Consider the following 20,635-nt stretch of genomic DNA (forward strand, 5'->3'; position numbering starts at 1 on the left):
TTTCAGAAAAAAAAAAAAAAAAGGGATATTTTTTTAATGAAACTTTCTACAAATACCTTTCTACTGATTTAGGTTATGAGTATATCAGAATTTCATCATCATCATCTTTTAATGTCTGTTGTTCATGCTGGCATGGGTTGGACGGTTTGACCAGGACAGTCTAATTCGGCATGGTTTCTATGTGTGTCAGTATGTGTGTGTGTGTGTGTGTCCACTTTTATTTTGTTTTTTGTTTTTAGTCGCCTTAAATTTCGATATAATCATGATCTACACCATCTGAAAATCTGAAGGGTATTTGTAGAAAATTTTATTCAAAAATACCCAATTTTCTTAAAGTTATGAAGAAACGAAATCAGTGGGGGGTAGATAGGTGGGGCTCGCTTGTGTAAGTATGCCGGGAGGAAAATATCCTCAAACCGGAGATATGGCTTTGATACTTGCAACAGAATGAACTTTGCTAAAGACACTCGAGGGGCTAGTTGGCAGTGTTAAACCTACCGTCCAGTAGGCCATGGCAGGATTTGAACGCAGAACGCAAAGAGCCGAAACAAATACCGCAAGACATCTAGTCCGATGTCTTTACAGTTTCGGCAATCAATCGCTCTGGCTTCTTAGTTTCTATCGGCTCTGAAAGGATTAAGAAAGAAAACATTAAAAATCTCAGAAAACTTTCATTTTCTTCGAAGAATGACCTCCTGTCGAAAGTCCAAAACTCACCTCGCCGTTCCACTTGAGCCACGAATATAATTCAACAGTTAAATAGGTTTCTAACTGAAATACAAAGCTACGATATGTTGTGGGTAGTGGTTGGTACGTGGCAGAAACTTTAGCGCGCCGGGCGAAATGCTTAGCGATATTTTGTCTGCCGTTACGTTCTGAGTTCAAGTTCCGCCGAGGTCGACTTTGCCTTTCATCTTTTCGGGGTTGATTAAATAAGTACCAGTTATGCACTGAGGTCGATATAATCGACTTAATCCCTTTGTCTGTCTTTGTTTGTCCTCTCTGTGTTTAGCCCCTTGTGGGTAGTAAAGAAATAGGTATTTCGTCTGCTGTTACGTTCTGAGTTCAAATTCCGCCGAGGTCGACTTTGCCTTTCATCCTTTCGGGGTCGATTAAATAAGTACCAGTTACACACTGAGGTCGATATAATCGACTTAATACGTTTGTCTGTCCTCTCTGTGTTTAGCCCCTTGTGGATAGTAAAGAAATAGGTTGGTACGTGTTGTACAATTGTTATTCCCAACGAGAACCATATGGCCCTCCTCATGGACCTTAATACATTTGAAGTCTTGACACACGGTATTTTTGTGTAATATTGGGGAAAATCACTTGAAGAAATTTACGACTAGCTCACAGGTGTGCTGACGCTGGAAACCTGAGAAGAGTTCTTTCCTAAGGGTACCACATTTACAAAAACGGTTGAGAATGGTCGATGTAAAATATTTGGTTACCTAAGTACATCCACGAAGGTTGAAATAAAAATTCAATGTTTACCGGGTTTGAAAATGAAGCACTAAAAAGAAAAGGCATTTTGGCCGATGTTCTGCTAGTTCTTCCGTTCCACAATAGTAAACTCTGTTGTTTGCACACATTTATTTATTTATTCGAGTGTACAAATGATATTTTTAATATTATTTTTTTTAGTGTAGAAATTATTAATTTTCATATAATAAAAAATAATAAATCTCTTTTCTAAGTAAATTAACAGTCATGGTTGTTGTTTTTGTTGTATGAATATTTTACGGAAGCTTTTTAAAAACATTTTAGTTCATACTTCGCCCAACACTGTTTTATTGAGAGGACGTGGGTCGCAGAATCTTCCACGATGGAATTTTGAACGACTCAACGAGGGAGGGCTTTACTAAGCAGTCCATCGGCATGCTAGAAACAGCAGCCAAATCTTCGTCAACTTTGGGATCTTAAATACGTACGACATAATAGATAATGTAGTTGTAAACACAACACCTTGATAAAACATGGTGGTCACAGTTGGAACGCCTCTGGTCACAGGTCTGCTAAACGATTGTAATAGCTAATGTAGCCGGCCGTGTTTTAAGCATTAACTAATAATAAGTAGCATGTTGAAAGCCGAGCTGGGGAATTAGCTCAGATGGTAGAGCGCTCGCTTAGCATGCGAGAGGTACCGGGATCGATGCCCGGATTCTCCAACTAACAATTTTTATTTCTTTTTGTGCTTTGGCATGTAAAATGGGGGTTTTTTCTCCTTCGACACACATCACCAAGCGAAAATAAAGTAATGATTTGTAACTGGAATGTTGTTATAATGACAATAATTATTATTGTTGTCTTTTATAGCCAGAAGAGAATGTATTGGCAGACGACGTGATTGGTGAGTGCCTTTCATTGCTCGAAAAGATAGGTGATGGTCTCGCGTACACCTACATACGGCTTGATTGCAGCAACAGGTAAGTTGTTGGGCATACGGATTATTTCTTCTTTAGGTTTACATGTTTTGTCTGTTTTGTCTGTTTTTGAATTTTTTTTTTGTTTTTTTAAATTGTTTATTATTTTTTTTTTTTAGATATGAATTTTCAAAAACGGTGCCATTTGTGGTTTCGGGTTTAGCCCCCATTGTGTAACACTCTGGGCAAGCGTCTTCTGCTACTAATATAGCACCAGATCAACTAAAGACTTGTGAGTGGATTTGGTAGATGGAAACTGAAAGAAACCCCTCATGTATACACACACACACACACACACACACATATATATATATATATATATAAATATATATATACATATATATATAAATATATATATACACACACACACACATATATATATATATGTGTGTGTGTGTGTGTGTGGAGGTGCAATGGCCCAGTGGTTAGGGCAGCAGACTCGTGGTCGTAGGATCGCGGATTCGATTCCCAGACCGGGCATTGTGAGTGTTTATTGAGCGAAAACACCTAAAAGCTCCACAAGGCTCCGGCAGGTGGTGGTGATCCCTGCTGTACTCCTTCACCACTCTTTCTCTCACTCTTTCTTCTGTTGGCCTGCTCGCGAAGGCTAAAACAATGTGAAGCGCATTGTGATTAGCGATGTGTGGCAACATCTGATGCTCCAGTCGGTCACAGGCATGGCTGTGTGGAAAGAAGCTTGTTTCCCAACCACATGGTTCTGGGTTCAGTCCTACAGTATAGCACCATGGGGAAGTGTCTCCTGCTATAGCCTCGGACCAACCAAAACCTTGTGAGTGGATTTGGCAGATGGAAACTAAAAGAAGCCTGTTGTGTGTGTCTTTGCATCTGTGTTTAGCCCCCACAACCATCACTTGACAACTGATGTGCCTGATGAATATGCTTGAGATATTTCTCAAAATATGGAACTATTAGTAGCGCTTAAAGACATGTATTGTGTCCTTTAAATAAATAATATTCATCCCTCACCAGATGGAGTAACTTTTTGTTGATCTTTCTATCACAGAGCAGTACATTCATATATATATATATATATATATATAAAAATTACCTTTTATCAATTCATAAATGAAAAATTAAATTATACCGTTTAGAAAAAATTCATATTATAGAAAGATTAAATATAAAATAAAACATATAACAATGATTAAGTAATGTGCAAAATAATAAATAAAACGTATATATTTTGTGAAATTTGATTTAGTATTTCTAAATTGAAATTTTCCCTGTAAGTTTGGAATAATATTCCCTCATATTATTATTATTATTATTATTATTATTATTATATTATTATTATTATATATATATATATGACAATTATTCAATAGCCAAGATAAAACTCTGAGTACATTCATATATATATATATATATATATATATACATATGACACGTAAAAGCACCATCCGTTCGTGGCCGTTTGCCAGCTCTGTCTGGCCCCGTGTCGGTGGCACGTAAAAGCACCATCCGTCCGTGTCTGTTGCCAGCCTCGGCTGGCCCCCGTGCCGGTGACACGTAAAAACACCGTCCGCTCGTGGCCGTTTGCCAGCTCTGTCTGGCAACCGTGTCGGTGGCACGTAAAAGCACCATCCGTTCGCGTCCGTTGCCAGCCTCGGCTGGCCCCCGTGCCGGTGACACGTAAAAGCACCGTCCGTTCGTGGCCGGTTGCCAGCTCTGTCTGGCCCCGTGTCGGTGGCACGTAAAAGCACCATCCGTTCGTGTCCGTTGCCAGCATCGCCTGGCCCCGTGCCGGTGACACGTAAAAGCACCATCCGTTCGTGGCCGTTCGCCAGCTCTGTCTCGCACCTGTGCAGGTGGCACATAAAAAACACCCACTACACTCGCGGAGTGGTTGGCTTTAGGAAGGGCATCCAGCCGTAGAAACACTGCCAGATCTGACTGGGCCTGACGAAGCCTTCCAGCTTCACAGACCCCAGTTGACCCGTCCAACCCATGCTAGCATGGAAAACGGACGCTAAACGATGATGATGATGATGATGAAATCCACAACACCATCTCTTTGAAGAGATGGTGTTGTGGATTCCCACCTCGGCATCCAAAACTCAGAGTCTTATCTTGGCTATTGAATAATTGTCACATATTATTTTACAGATAAATTCCTCTATTTACATAATATTGAGATCTCTTTCTTTTGTTATCTTACCGTTTTTGATCTCTTGAGCACCACCAGCAAAAAAATTTTTTTCCTCTGTCTTCCCTTCTCGGGATCTTTCCTTCTCCTTTGTTTCCAACGAAGAGCTCCGCTCGAAGCGTTAAACCCTCCTTCCCTTCTTTCCTGAGCATCAAATAATACTTTAATTGTTCCACGTCCTCGCGTTGCTGTGTTTTCTTGTTTGGATTAACTATATATATATATATATATATATATATATATATATACATATACACACACACACACACGCACACACACACACAATGGTCTTCTTTCAGTTTCTGTCTACAAAATCCACTCGTAAGGCTTTGGTCAGCTCAGGGCTATAGTAGAAGACACTTGCCCAAGGTGCCACAGAGAGACTGAACTCAGAACCATGTTGGGGTTAGTAGCCCGTGCTCTTAACCACTACGCCACGTTGTCGATACGTAAACCCCTTAACGCACAACCACGCCTGCACCTGAATGCTGTACGCACGTATGTATGTATGCGTGGATGCGCAATGGCCCAGCAGTTAGGGCAGCAGACTCGTGGTCATAGGATCGCGGTTTCAATTCCCAGACCGGGCGTTGTGAGTGTTTATTGAGCGAAAACACCTAAAAAGCTCCACGATGCTCCGGCAGGGATGGTGGTGATCCCTGCTGTACTCTTTCACCACAACTTTCTCTCACTCTTACTTCCTGTTTCTGTTGTGCCTGTATTTCAAAGGGCCGGCCTTGTCACTCTCTGTGTCATGCTGAATATATCCCCGAGAACTGCGTTAAGGGTACACGTGTCTGTGGAGTGCTCAGCCACTTACACGTTAATTTCACGAGCAGGCTGTTCCGTTGATCGGATCAACCGGAACCCTCATCGTCGTAACCGACGGAGTGCTTCCATCCATGTATGTATGCATGTGTGTATATAATGTTCATGTGCTCTTATTTTTTATTTGCCAGGGAGCTAACCAACATATCCATTCTTGAGCGATATATTCATTTGAGAATTATTGATGTGAGCAACAATCAGTTATCCAGCTTAAGCCCTTTGGACTACTTACCAAATCTGTTGTCTCTGAAAGCAGACAGAAACATCATTGAAAACGTGGACATTAAGCCACATGCTTTTTTACAATATATTTCCATGAATAATAATAAGATCGAGGAGATTTCTGAAGGCATGTCACACCCCCTCGTCAGACATATAGACCTCGCTGGTAAGTATAACTTATTTCTGTGAGGACAACTTTGCTGTCCAATGTTTGTTTCCTCTATCATTTGTCTTTTACTTTTTACATGCTTCAATCGAGGGAGGGCTTTACTAAGCAGTCCCTCGGTATGCTAGAAACAGCAGCCAAATCTTTGTCAACTTTGGGATCTTAGATAGGTTCAACATAGCAGGTGGCACGTAAAAAGCACCCACTACACTCACGGAGTGGTTGGCGTTAGGAAGGGCATCCAGCTGTAGAAACACTGCCAGATCAGACTGGAGCCTGGTGCAGCCTTCTTGCTTCCCAGATCCCCGGTCGAACCGTCCAACCCATGCTAGCATGGAGAACGGACGTTAAACGATGATGATGATGATGTAGTTGTAAACACAATGCCTTGATAAAACATGGTGGTCACAGTTGGAATGCCTGTGGTCACAGGTCTGCTAAGTGATTATAAAAGCTAATGTAGCCGGCTATGTTTTAAGCATTAACTAATAATAAGTAGCATGTTGAAAGCTGAGCTGGGGAATTAGCTCAGATGGTAGAGCGCTTGCTTAGCATGCGAGAGGTACTGGGATCAATGCCCGGATTCTCCAACTTAAAATTTTTATTTCTTTTTGTGGCAGGGCACCAACCTCCTTAAATGATTTAGTCAATCAAATCTCCCACCACCATCGCCACCCCTCATCAGTAATTAGTCTAGTGCTTATACTATCAATTCGTTTTGCCAGACTGCTAAGTTGCAGGGATGCAAACAAAGCAGCTCTTGTCAAACTGTCCAACTAAAGGACCTCCTCGACCCAGAAAACATCCTTAACTCCCAGACAGAAATCTTCAGACCCTGCTTGCATTTCAGGAATTTCCTGCTGGCATCCTGGGATCCACATGCCAACAGGGTCAATTACAAATAGTGATCAAAGGGAGATGATCCCTTGTTGTTGACAGAGTAACAAAGTCTTTTCCTCCTCCATTTCCTAGAGAGGCCATAGGCCAACGGGTTTAGGGGGTCAAGAGAAATGTTGTAAAGTTAAGCACTTTATGAACATAAAACCCAGGGTAACCACATGGACTGGCCATATCTATCATATATATCTATTATATATATAGATAGATAGATAGATAGATAATGTGGAAGGTGCATGGCTAAGTGGTTAAGGTATTCAGCTCACGGTCATAAGGTCATGAGTTCAGTTCCAGCCAACACATTGTATCCTTGGACAAGACACTTTATTTCACATTGCTCCAACCCTGCCAGATCAGACTGGAGCCTGGTGCAGCCTCCTGGCTTCCCAGACCCCAGTCGAACCGTCCAACCCATGCTAGCATAGAAAACGGACGTTAAACAATGATGATGATGATGATGATGTCATCACTTAATAATTTTTCTGTGATGTCATGTCATCATTTAACGACCGTTCGGTTGTAGCATCAGTTAACAATTATACTGTAGCATCATCACTTCACAACTACATTATCGTGTCAATTGTATTGTAATCTAACGAGTAAGTAAAATCTAGAAATTTGCTGTTTGTTGACATTTCTTTGTTTTTGACTTTGTTCCAGGCAACAGAATCAAGGAACTATCACAATTGAATGAAGAGAATTACCCTAAACTTGCCATTCTCAAACTCCAAGAGAATGCTATTGAAACCATCAAAGACATCAATCTACCAAGTCTAACATCGCTTTCACTTGTGAGTCATAATTTCTAAATCTTTGACCTTGATTTAAATTTTGCCAAAATATATATCTTTTATATTTTACCTGTTTCAGTCATTGGACTGTGGCCATGCCGGAGCATTGCTTTGATGGGGTTTTAGTCAAAGAAATTAACCCCAGTACTTCTTTTACAAAGCCTGGTATAAACACATCAAAACACAAAGACACCCATGCATATATGTAATCATCATCATCATCATCATCATCGTTTAACGTCCGTTCTCCATGCTAGCATGGGTTGGACGGTTCGACCGGGGATCTGGGAAGCCAGAAGGCTGCACCAGGCTCCGGTCTTATCTGGCAATGTTTCTACAGCTGGATGCCCTTCCTAACGCCAACTACTCCGAGACTGTAATGGGTGCTTTTTACGTGCTACCTGCACTGGTGCCAGGTGAGGCTGGCATCGGCCACAGTCGGATTGGTGCATTTTACGTGCCACCTGCACGGAAGCCAGTCAAGGCGGCGCTGGCTTCGGCCACGATTCGGATGGTGCTTTTTACATGCCACCGATACAGAAGCCAGTCGAGGCGGCACTGGCTTCGGCCACGATTCGGATGGTGCTTTTTACGTGCCACCGACGTATATTTAAATACACAATGGTTGCTGGATTTGATCATTGGTTGCTGGATTTGTGTTTACTGTCCTCACTCAAGTGGTTGACAGTTGTCTGGACTGGTGAGCTATTGTGTTAATGGTATTTCCTCTTTCTGTATACTCTGGAAAGAGAAAATAACATTGTTATTGAGTGAGAGAGCAGTGCATACCATAATCTACCCATCATGACTACCCGTCTGATAAGGGTACACCAGGCACATGCATCACAACCAGATATGCATGACATGGAAATATCATATCAAGATAAACAGTGCATGACTTTACAAATGGGGCCCCGTTAGAATTTCCTTCAGTTCCAGCAGCTCATCCTGCTCAAAAGGTCCCTGAATAAGGTTTGTTTAAGGATATTGAACAAAACACCTATATTTCTAGAGGTGAATTATTCAACCTCCAAAGAATTCCTCTCAACACATGGCTATGATGCTCCCCCACTACTTCTGCTCGTGATCAGAGATGCACATATTGTCAGCCACCAAGGTACATGCTCAATTGGTTAAGATCAAACAACTGACAAGCAAATCTATGGTATTGAGCAGAATATTTGCTGTAGCTCATCTTTTATACCAAGACAAAACAATGTACATGATAACACTTCCAATCAGTTAAGATCAGAAGCCACGAGAGCCATTGCCTGGTACTGCATCAGGGTATTTATTATTATTATTATTTTTATTATTATTATTATTATTATTATTATTACTATTATTATTATTATTATTATTATCATTATTATTATATGTTTGACTTTTGCTTTACATTTGTACAAGTTGACTCCAAGTCTCACCCAGAGACCTCAAGAGACAACAAGTTGAAAGTTCATATTGGTGTTATGCCTAGGGTGCCTTTGGTTTTGTACTTAGTGTTGTACTAGTGAATGTTTAAAAAACCATAAGAAAATTATGTTTGTTTTCAAACTTGAGATTATATAGAAAGTATTTTGTGTAGGATATGAGCAGTTCCCATGAGCACTATCTTTTGAATTTCTGCCATTTTGGGGTTTCCTGGTATCTGAGTTAGGTAGAAATCAGCCCCTTTTGCTATCATTCCCAGGACACTATTATTATTATTACAGTACATGCTAGTGTGTAAGACATGCATGTTTTTATTCTTAAACGACAAAAGATTGCCATGTATCTAATACGACTGTACTAAAGGTGTGATACCCAGTGTATGGGTGTATGATGAAACATTAACCCTTTAGCATTCAGATTATTCTATCAAATGCAATATTTATTTATTCAAATTGCTTTGAATTAATCATGCCTTTATCTCATAGCTTTGAGATTTCAATGATGCGATTGTTTATTTTTAGAATTACATTGCAGAATAGGTTTGAGAGGCCAGATTTAGTCATTTTCTCCATAAAAAAGGTAGAATATTTGGGTCCAATATGATCAGTTTAAATGCTAAAGGATTAACTTTTTTCCACCCAAAAATTTGGGGTTTCATTTTTGGATTTGGTTTGCAAGATTCTTTATATGAGTTTGTGTGTTGAAGCATATTCTGTTGTCTGGAGAGAGTCATTTTCTTTTTGTGCCTTATAATGTAACACACTCACCAGTAAAATATCCACTTATTTCTTATTTCTATTTTCCTAAAATTTTCGTTGCATCTTGCAACCTTTTCAAAACTATTGAAAAGGTTGCAAGACGCAACAAAAGTTTTCGGAAAATAAAAATAAGTGGAAATTTTACCGGTGAGTGTATTACATTATGAGGCACAAAAAGAAAATGACTCTCCCCAGACACAACAGAATTTGGGGTTTGTCTATTGTGAAAGTGCACCTTATATAGTGGCAAACAGTATTTTCATCTCCCAACTTTTATCTCCAGATGGATGTTAGAAGATAATTGTGTTTAATCCATTCCTTTGTTGTCTGTATTTGTAGGGTCATAATAAGATGACAGATTTTCAGTGGATCTCGAATCTGGTTAATTTAGAATTCTTAGAAATAAACAACAATTCTATAGACAGGCTTGATGGATTTAACGACAACATGAAGAAACTGAAATACATTGACCTGAAGTAGGTTTTCTTTTAAACTATTTAGTTTATTGATTTGTCTGTTTATATTCTCCTATTTTTATACTATTTATATCAACACCTTTCTCACACATATCATACCAAACACCTTTGACCTCCTCCTCCTCACATTTGACCTTTGACCTCTGTCTTCCATTCAACCCCAGCCACACATCAATTCATATATTCTTGATGTATTTCCATCACAATTTATACAAGAGTAAAGACTAAAATATTTATATGGGAGATAAATGGAAGCAAACAAAGAGAGAAGGCAAGAGGAACTTGTATTATAATTTCAGACCGGTCAATATATATATATATATTAGTCCAAGCAGTTTGGCTGTTGACCTTCACCAAAAAAACAAAAAATTGTTTCAGGCTATTTACTACTATATTCTGATTTTAAATAGAATGTTTGACCCTTCTGATACCAACCAACCCAAGACCTCCTCTACACCTAGGATAATCTTTTACTCTTTTACTTGTTTCAGTCATGTGACTGTGGCCATGCTGGAGCACCGCCTTTACTCTAGCACATCGATCCCAAGATTTATTCTTTGTAAGCCTTGTACTTATTCTATCGGTTCTCTTTTGCTGAACTGGTAAGTTACAGTAACATAAACACACCAGCATCGGTTGTCAAGCGATGTTGAGGAGAGAAACACAGACGCACAAACATACACACACACATACACACACATATATATATATATACATATATACGACGGGCTTCTTTCAGTTTCCGTCTACCAAATCCACTCTCAAGGCTTTGGTCGGCCTGAGGCTATAGTAGAAGACACTTGCCTAAGGTGCCACGCAGTGGGACTGAACCCAGAACCATGTGGTTGGTAAGCAAGCTATTTACCACACAGCTACTCCTACGCCTATATAGGATACTAATTTCTTGTTGAAAATGATCTCAAATTAAAACCTTCCATCAAATTTCCATCTTAATTTGTGTTCCAAAAACCAGCTTTATAAGGATAAAGCTATTTCGCTAAATTCCTCATTATTTTCAAAATTAATTGAAACAAAACCAGTCTACTTCAAGAGAAATATGGTGACAAAAGAGTTACATTTTTTTTTCTTTTTTTGCCCACAAGGGGCTACACACAGAGGGGACAAACAAGGACAGTCAAAGGGACTAAGTCGATTACATCGACCCTAATGCGCTACTGGTACTTAATTTATCGACCCAAAAGGATGAAAGGCACAGTCGACCTCAGCGGAATTTGAACTCAGAACGTAACAGCTGACAAAATATTTATTTCTTTACTACCCACAAGGGACTAAACACAGAGGGGACAAACAAGGACAGACAAACGGATTAAGTCGATTATATCGACCCCAGTGCGTAACTGGTACTTATTTAATCAACCCCAAAAAGATGACAGGCAAAGTCGACCTCTGCGGAATTTGAACTCAGAATGTGACAGCTGACAAATTATTTATTTCTTTACTGCCCACAAGGGGCTACACACAGAGGGGACAAGCAAGGACAACAAAGGGATTAAGTCAATTATATCGACCCCAGTGCATAACTGGTACTTAATTTATCGACCCCGAAAGGATGAAAGGCAAAGTTGACCTCGGCGGAATTTGAACTCAGAACGTAACAGCAGACGAAATACCTATTTCTCTACTACCCACAAGGGGCTAAACACAGAGAGGACAAACAAGGACAGACACATGGATTAAGTCGATTATATCAACCCCAATGCGTAACTGGTGCTTATTTAATCGACCCCAAAAGGATGAAAGGCAAAGTCGACCTCGGTGGAATTTGAACTCAGAACGTAGCGGCAGACGAAATGCCGCTAAGCATTTCGCCCGGCGTGCTAACGTTTCTGCCAGCTTGCTGCCTTAAAGGAGTTCCGCATTTTGACTTGTTATTACATCCCCTCGTGCATCATTGTTCCTTTCAATGAAGTCCAAAAGAAAAACAGAATTTCCTGATTGGCAAAGTGGCAGTGAGTGACACCAAAAAAAAGATGTCACAGATCATGTGATTTCATGAGAAAGTCAGTTAACTGTTAGTACTGGTTTAATATTGGTTAGTATTACAACTTAATACATCATCATTAAGAGTAGGCGCAGGAGTGGCTGTGTGGTAAGTAGCTTGTTTACCAACCACATGGTTCCAGGTTCAGTCCCACTGCGTGGCACCTTGGGCAAGTGTCTTCTACTATAGCCTCGGGCCGACCAAAGCCTTGTGAGTGAATTTGGTAGACGGAAACTGAAAGAAGCCTGTCGTATATATGTTTAGGTACATGTATGTGTGTGTATATGTTTGTATGTCTGTGTTTGTCCCTCTTGAAAACTGATGGTGGTGTGTTTGCATCCCTGTAACTTAGCGGTTCGGCAAAAGAGACTGATAGAATAAGTACTAGGCTTACAAAGAATAAGTCGTGGGGTCGATTTGCTCGACTAAAGGCAGTGCTCCAGCATGGCCGCAGTCAAATGACTGAAACAAATAAAAGAGAGAGTAAAAGAGAGTAATCACATCATTGAAACCTTAAAGCTGCAAAATAATGCTTGGTTAAGTTACATCATCATCATCATCATCATCATCATTAAACATCTGTGTTCCCTGCTGTTTCCATGGATTGGATGATTTGAGAGGAACTGGCCAGGCAGAAGACTGCCCCATGCTTCTGCATCTGTTTTGGCATGGGTTCTTTTTTTTTTATGGCTGGATGCCCTTCCTAACACGAACCACCCTGCAGAGTGGACTCAGTGCTTTTTACATGGCACCAGTACAGGCAAGATCAGTTTCAACATGGTTTCTGCAGCTGATTGCCCTTCCAAATGCCAACCACTTTACAGTGTTTTACTGAATGCTTTTTCAAGTGGCACCAGCACTGACAGGGTCACCAAGTAAACTTGCAAGATAAAGACCCTGTGAATAAATAAGCATTACTTTTGACAGAATAATCTGTCAAAAGGGTCAAATATTCAACCATTGAGCAAAATATTGTCATCCCTTTGCACTCTGTCCATTTTCCTTCTTCTATTTCAGAGAGAATATCGTTGACGAGTTGAGCGAAGTAGAAAAACTGACCTGTCTACCAGCTCTTACTATTTTGTTGCTGACCGGTAAGTCTCACATCTCACAACTTATTATCATATTGGCAATATTTATGCTCATAGGCGTGGGAGCGGCTGTGTTGTAAGTAGCTTGCTTACGAACCACATGGTTCTGGGTTCAGTCCCAGACGGAAACTGAAAGAAGCCCGTCGTATATATATATATATATATATATATATATATATATATATATACCGGAGTAAACACATAAATGTGAAACAAGGTGGAAAAAAGAGTACTCAAATACCAGTGGTAGAGTAATATGCTTTATTTAAAGCAGCAGAAAATTCAACAAAACCTGTTACTGTGAGTTTCCCGTTGCTGTTCATCGGCTAGCAAAAACTGTCTGATGAACGGCAACAGGAAACTCAGAGTAACAGGTTTTGTTGAATTTTCTGCTGCTTTAAATAAAGTATATATTTCGTGTCCGTTGCCAGCCTCGCCTGGCCCTTGTGCCGGTGGCACATAAAAAGCACCATCCGTTCGTGGCCGTTTGCCAGCTCTGACTGGCACCTGTGCGGGTGGCACGTAAAAAGCACCCACTACACTCACGGAGTGGTTGGCGTTAGGAAGGGCATCCAGCCGTAGAAACACTGCCAGATTTGACTGGGCCTGATGAAGCCTTCTGGCTTCACAGACCCCAGTAGAACCATCCAACCCATGCTAGCATGGAAAACGGACGCTAAACGACGATGATGATGATGATGTATATGTTTGTGTGTCTGTGTTTGTGTGTCTGTATTTGTGTATCTGTGTTTGTCCCCCCTTCATTGCTGAAACAAGTAAAAGAGAGATAATGTTGTTGACCATGGGATTGCACCTAGAAAGTTCTTTCCAAGGCACAAGTCCAGGCAAGGTATTTTATGGAAGACCAGCAGTCACCCATGCATACCAGCCACCCCCTCTCCATGCCACTAATGTTATTGAAGGGAAAGGCAAAGGCCAATACAGCTTGGCACCAGTGATGCCATAACTCAATTCTTATTTCTTTATTGCCCACAAGGGGCTAAACATAGAGGGGGAGAAACAAGGACAGACAAATGGATTAAGTCGATTACATCAACCCCAGTGCATAACTAGTACTTAATCTATCGACTCCGAAAGGATGGAAGGCAAAGTCGACCTCGGCAGAATTTGAACTCAGAACGTAATGGCAGACGAAATAATGCTAAGAGCATTTCGCCCGGCATGCTAACGTTTCTGCCAGATTGCCACAACTCAATTCTACAGCTGAGTAAACTGGAGCAATGTAAAATAAAGTGTCTTGCTCAAGAACACAACACACAGCCCGGTCCAAGAATTGAACTCACTACCTCATGATTGTGAGCCCGACGCTCTAACAACTGAGCCATGTGCCTTCAGCACCAAGCCAACCAAAACCCTTTTAAGTTAATTTGGTAAACAGAAGCAAAAAGAAGCTTGTTGTGTGTGAGGTGGGGTGGGGTGGGGTGGAATTTGTGGGGTTACTGTCTCCTTGCTTTGACATCACATGGTGGTTGTAAAATGAGCTTCACTGCATGCAAGCAGTGTTTCCAATTTACTGTGAGGACACGTCTAGTCATAGGGAAATATTAACTTTACGGGGAAACAAATGAAGGTTGGCAGCAGGAAAGGCATCTGGTCGTAGAAAATTCACCTCAACAAAATTCTGCCCGACCCATGTGTGCATAGAAGAGTGGATTTTAAACCGACGATGATGCTGTCAATATGTGTTTATATCAGTCTATGACATCTGCATGCATTTCTTTGTCTGACGATATCAATGTATGCCTGTACAATAGAGAAACAGAAACTATAAAAAAAAAATGGCTCTAAATTAAAAGCCTCTCTTCACACTAACACAAAAAGAAAGAGTCTCTACATATCAAACCCCCAAACTCACCTCCTCTTCATGGTGCCACAGAAAATAGATCCAAAAAAAAAAAAGGCGAGCTGGCAGAAACGTTAGCACGCCAGGCAAAATGTTTAGCGGTAATTCATCTGCCGTTACGTTCTGAGTTCAAATTCCGCCGAGGTCGATTTTGCCTTTCATCCTTTCGGGGTCGATAAATTAAGTACCAGATGTGCACTGGGGTCGATATAATCGACTTAATCCCTTTGTTTGTCCCCTCTGTGTTTAGCCCCTTGTGGGTAGTAAAGAAATAGGTATTTCGTCTGTCGCTACGTTCTGAGTTCAAATTCCACCAAGGTCGACTTTGCCTTTCATCCTTTCGGGGTCGATAAAATAAGTACCAGTTACGCACTGGGATCGATGTAATCGACTTAATCCCTTTGTCTGTCCTTGTTTGTCCCCTCTGTGTTTAGCCCCTTGTGGGTAGTAAAGAAATAGGTATTTCGTCTGTCGCTACGTTCTGAGTTCAAATTCCGCCAAGGTCGACTTTGCCTTTCATCCTTTCGGGGTCAATATAATCGACTTAATCCCTTTGTCTGTCCTTGTTTGTCCCATCTATGTTTAGCCCCTTGTGGTCAAAAAGAAATAAGAAAATAGATCCCTGAATTAAAATCCTTCAAATTCCTCTCCCTTTAACAGTACAACAAAGAAGAGGTCCCAAAATATCAGACCCCACCAAATTCTCCTCCCTTCACAGACCATCAAAAACCAGTCATATCCTGTCCAAATATTCTACCTTGTTTTACGTCCAAACTGGCCAGATCTGGCCTCTTGCACCTACCCTACAATGTCATTATAAAAATTAACAACCACATCGTTGAAATCTCAAAGCTATGATGTGCATAATTAATTCAGAACAATGTGAATAAATTAGCAATTACATTTGACAGAAGAATCTAAATTGGCACTAATTAAAGTATATATTTTCTTTTTTGTTTTACTTATTTCAGTCATTTGACTGCAGCCATGCTGGAGCGATGCCTTGAGGGGTTTCAGTTGAACAAATCAGCCCCAGGACTTATTCTGTCAGTCTCTTTTGCTGAACCACTAAGTTACAGGGACATAAACATGCCAACACTGGTTATCAAGTGGTGATAAGGGGAACAAACACAGACACAAAGTCACACACACATAGAAAGATATATCAATTTTTCCACAAAAGAAAGCAATTTTTCCACATAGATGGCCAGATAACTGAAGAGATGGCAGCGTGGTTTTCCACCCCAGCATCTGAAACTCGGAGTTTTATCATGGCTACTGAATAATTGTCACATATTACATTTACAGATATATATACACACACACACAAGCTTCTTTCAGTTTTCATCTACCAAATACACCCACAAGGCTTTGGTCAGCCTGAGACTATAGTAGAAGACACTAACCAAAGGTGCCATGCAGTGGGACTGAACCCAAATCCGTGTGGTTGGGAAGCAAGCGTCTTACCACATGACCACTCCCGTACCTGTATATTTATGATTTTAATGTTAAAACAGCAGTAAAGAAAAAAATCTTGAAAAATATTGTGACAGTTATTCAAATTCTTACATTCTCTCGATGTCCTGTAATTCAGACTGCCTTATGGTGCCAAGCAGACCAAATGGAAAAAGCATTGCCCCAGGGGATGGTGAGGGAAATCCACTGAAGCAGGCACTCTGATTTACAAAGCACACACATGCAGATAGCCAAGCCATCTCCACCCCAAAAGTGGTGAAGAGGGATATGATATGGAGGCTGAGAACAACCGGAGATCTCCATTCCAAGAGGCTCGACCATAAACCTGTCAAACAAAACCCCCAAATATCTTTCTCTTCACACTACTACAAACTTAATTATTTGACAAATAACTGTGCATACTGCTATTGTTTCTTGGTTACAGTCTCAGGCTGTGTTGTGTTCTTGAGCAAGTGACTTTATTTCATGTTGCTCCAGTTCACTCAGCCTTTCATTTGGACAACATCAGTGCTGGGGAGAGCGGGATGGGTATGCATAGGCAGCGAGCTGGCAGAATCGTTAGCACGCCAGGTGAAATGCTAAGCAGTATTTCGTCTGCCGCTACGTTCTGAGTTCAAATTCCACCAAGGTCGACTTTGCCTTTCATCCTTTCAGGGTCGATTAAATAAGTACCAGTTACGCACTGAGGTCGATTTAATCGACTTAATCCATTTGTCTGTCCTTGTTTGTCTCCTCTGTGTTTAGCCCCTTGTGGGTAGTAAAGGAATAGGTATGCATAGGCAACTACTGGTCTTCCATAAACAACCTTGTCTGGAGGATAACTTCCTAGTTTCAATCCCTTGGTCATTCATGACCAAAGGGTGTCTTTATATTTTTTACATGTTTCAGTCATTTGACCTGTGGCCATGCTGGAACACATTTTGTTTTTTTAATTAACATTTTTAAATCCAGATAATCCAGTCTCTAAAGAACCAGATTTCCGTGTTGAAGTTCTCAGCTTCTTGCCAACTCTTATCACCTTGAATTACTCTGATATCACTGAGGAAGAGAGAGGTGAAGCTTACGAGGTTTTAAAAGAGCGCCAAGAGGCTCAGGTATGTATTGCAGTATTTGTATGACTTACAAACACCAACGCTTACCTTTCTGACCATCACTTAGTAATTGTGGTGTGAGGGAGTTTTCGGTAACTGTTTGACAGAGCAAGATGTCAAATGGTGAGGGGGGAATGTAACAATGTCTCAAAGAGAGACGTGGAAAGGTACCATGGTATCAAAGAGATGGCATACATGATGCAAGAAAGACAGAGAAACATGGCAATATATATATATATATATATATATATATATATATATTATATATATATATATATATATATATATATATATATACATATATACTCTTTTACTTGTTTCAGTCATTTGACTGTGGCCATGCTGGAGCACCACCTTTAGTCGAGCAAATTGCCCCCAGGACTTTGTAAGCCTAGTACTTATTTTATCGGTGTCTTTTGCCGAACCGCTAAGTCATGGGGACGTAAACACACCAGCATCAGTTGTCAAGCGATGTTGGGGTGGGGGACGAACACAGATACACAAACATATGCACACATAGAAGAACAACAACAACAACAACAACAACGACAACGAGCATGTCCATTAATGGCTGACAATATGTGCATCTCATCTCTGATCACGAGCAGAAGTAGTGGGGGAGCATCACAGCCATGTGTTGAGAGGAATTCTTTGGAGGTTGAATAATTCACCTCTAGAAATATAGGTGTTTTGTTCAATATCCTTAAACAAACCTTATTCAGGGACCTTTTGAGCAGGATGAGCTGCTTGAACTGAAGGAAATTCTAATGGGGTCCCATTTGTAAAGTCATGCACTGTTTGTCTTGATATGATATTTCCATGTCATGCACATATGGTTGTGATGCATGTACCCTGATCAGACGAGTAGTCATGATGGGTAGATTATGGTATGCACTGCTCTCTCACTCAATAACAATGTTATTTTCTCTTTCCAGAATACACAGAAAGAGGAAATACCATTACCACCATAGCTCACCAGTCCAGACAACTGTCAACCACTTGAGTGAGGACAGTAAACACAAATCCAGCAACCACTGATCAGACATTCCTATAACATAAGCAAGTTACAAAGGTGTAATATTGATATCGTATCAATATAATATCTGTGAAATATTGATGTAATATTTCTATGATAAAAAAATGCAACATTATACGATATTCTTCTGAACACAATAAACAGACTTTCTTCTTGAATTGGTTTTTATACTTTAATACCATTGTACTTCTAAACATGCTGCAGTTTTGTATCGTTTGCTTTTTAGTATATGTTATTTTGTGTAACTTTGTAGCTTTTACTGTTTGTACTAACTTGAATGCCAAAGTACTTCCTGTCCTCTCTGAGAGTTCAATATTTTGTTTAGGTATAACTACAGCTGTTTTGATGTGGAGTTTTGCTTTGTGACTATGTGGCTTCAGGTGTGACACCTTGGGCAAATTTCTTTTACTATTATAGCACCGAGTGAGTCAATGACTTGTGAGCAACAGATAGAAACTATGTCAGCCCATCATATATACATGTACACCTTTACATTCACTTCTGACTGAATGTTAAGCAATGATAAAATTCCTGCATCAAACCAAAATAAATCTCTTCACCTATTTTACTATCAACCCATAACCTACAAACACATGCTTTCCCCTATTCTCTTTAGTTCCCCATTTCCTACATGACTATTTCCCACTTACTTACACCATATCTTATCTTCATACTGTCCACCTACCAAAAACACAAAACAAAACTTACCAAAATCAAAAAGAGCCATAGTAGATCAGTCTGATTAAAGTGAATGAGCCAAAATTCTGAAGTCACTGTGAATCTTTTCTGTATAAATTTATACACACACACCAACATATATAACAGGTTTGTGTACAACTTCCATAAATCAATTTCACACAAAAGAAATTGGTCAGCCGTAGATTATAGGAGATACTTGCCCAAGATGCCACACAATGAGATGAAACTCAAAACGACAGGGTTACCAGAGAGCCACACTTGAGCATATATGTCATGTCTACACATAGGGCGAGATTACATTATCTGCTGTGTTCTTCCTATTTTAAGACAATGTGTGATTTGAGTGAGATGTGACAGCCTTTTCTAGCATGCTACTTAACTTCATACAGGCACACTCATTGTCTTTCCCAAAGGTAAATATCAAATATAAATAAATGTAGTCCAATCTTTTCCAATGTTAATTTCCTTTGGCCCTTAACACACATATATCCATGTGACATAAAAGAACCACCCCTGGTAACACAAGCACACATACACACACACATATATATAATGTATGCATATGCAAATACATGATATGCATATTCATAGCTGGGCTGTGTGGTAAAGCGTTCACTTCCCAACTGTATGGTTCTGGGTTCAGTGTTACTGCAAGGCTCTTTAGACAAGTGTTTTCTACTGAGTGGATTTGGTAGACAGAAACTGAAAGAAGCCTGTTGTGTGTGTGTGTGTGCATATATGAGTGTGTGCACGCATGTATGTTTCTGTGTGTTTTCTTTTCACATTGCATGAAAGTTGTAAACGAGTGTCACTGTCCTACAAGCAGAGTCATTCATTTCCCCTATTCTCTGAGAACATGTCTGGCCATGAAGAAATATTACCATGCTTAGAAAAAAGTGAGGGTTGGTGTAAGGAAGGGCATCCGGCCATAAATGTACCTCAAATAAACTTAGTCCAATCCATGCAAGCATGGAAAAGTGGATGCTAAGTGATTACGATGATTAGGTGCATACAACAGGCACGTAAAAGCACCCATTACATTCTTTGAGTGGTTAGAATTAGGAACGGCATCCAGCTGTAGAAACCATGCCAGATCAGATTGGAGTCTGGTGCAGACCCTCGGCTTACCAACCCTGGTCAAACTGCAACTCATGCCAGCATGGACAACGGACATTAACCCTTTCATTACCAACCCGGCTGAAACCAGCTCTGGCTCT

General features: G+C 40.3%; 1 protein-coding gene and 1 non-coding gene across 3 annotated transcripts in view; both read left to right on the forward strand.

Moving 5' to 3' along the window:
• LOC115218138 (leucine-rich repeat-containing protein 23-like) overlaps positions 1 to 19,479 on the forward strand; it is a 23,030-nt gene extending 3,551 nt beyond the window's left edge. For both annotated transcript variants that reach the window (XM_029787936.2, XM_036507990.1), the window contains exons 3-9: positions 2,317 to 2,426; positions 5,550 to 5,806; positions 7,364 to 7,494; positions 10,023 to 10,159; positions 13,179 to 13,255; positions 17,544 to 17,686; positions 18,619 to 19,479. In XM_029787936.2, the coding sequence (XP_029643796.1) occupies positions 2,317 to 2,426; positions 5,550 to 5,806; positions 7,364 to 7,494; positions 10,023 to 10,159; positions 13,179 to 13,255; positions 17,544 to 17,686; positions 18,619 to 18,654 (891 nt within the window). In that variant the 3' untranslated portion in view covers positions 18,655 to 19,479. The remainder of the gene's footprint in view (positions 1 to 2,316; positions 2,427 to 5,549; positions 5,807 to 7,363; positions 7,495 to 10,022; positions 10,160 to 13,178; positions 13,256 to 17,543; positions 17,687 to 18,618) is intronic.
• On the forward strand, positions 2,096 to 2,168 carry Trnaa-agc. The gene has a single exon. It is a non-coding gene; the product is annotated as a tRNA-Ala (tRNA).
• Positions 19,480 to 20,635: the final 1,156 nt, after the last annotated feature.

The sequence above is a fragment of the Octopus sinensis genome, linkage group LG12 (genome assembly GCF_006345805.1).
Source record: "Octopus sinensis linkage group LG12, ASM634580v1, whole genome shotgun sequence".
NCBI classification, from domain to species: Eukaryota; Metazoa; Mollusca; class Cephalopoda; order Octopoda; family Octopodidae; genus Octopus; species Octopus sinensis.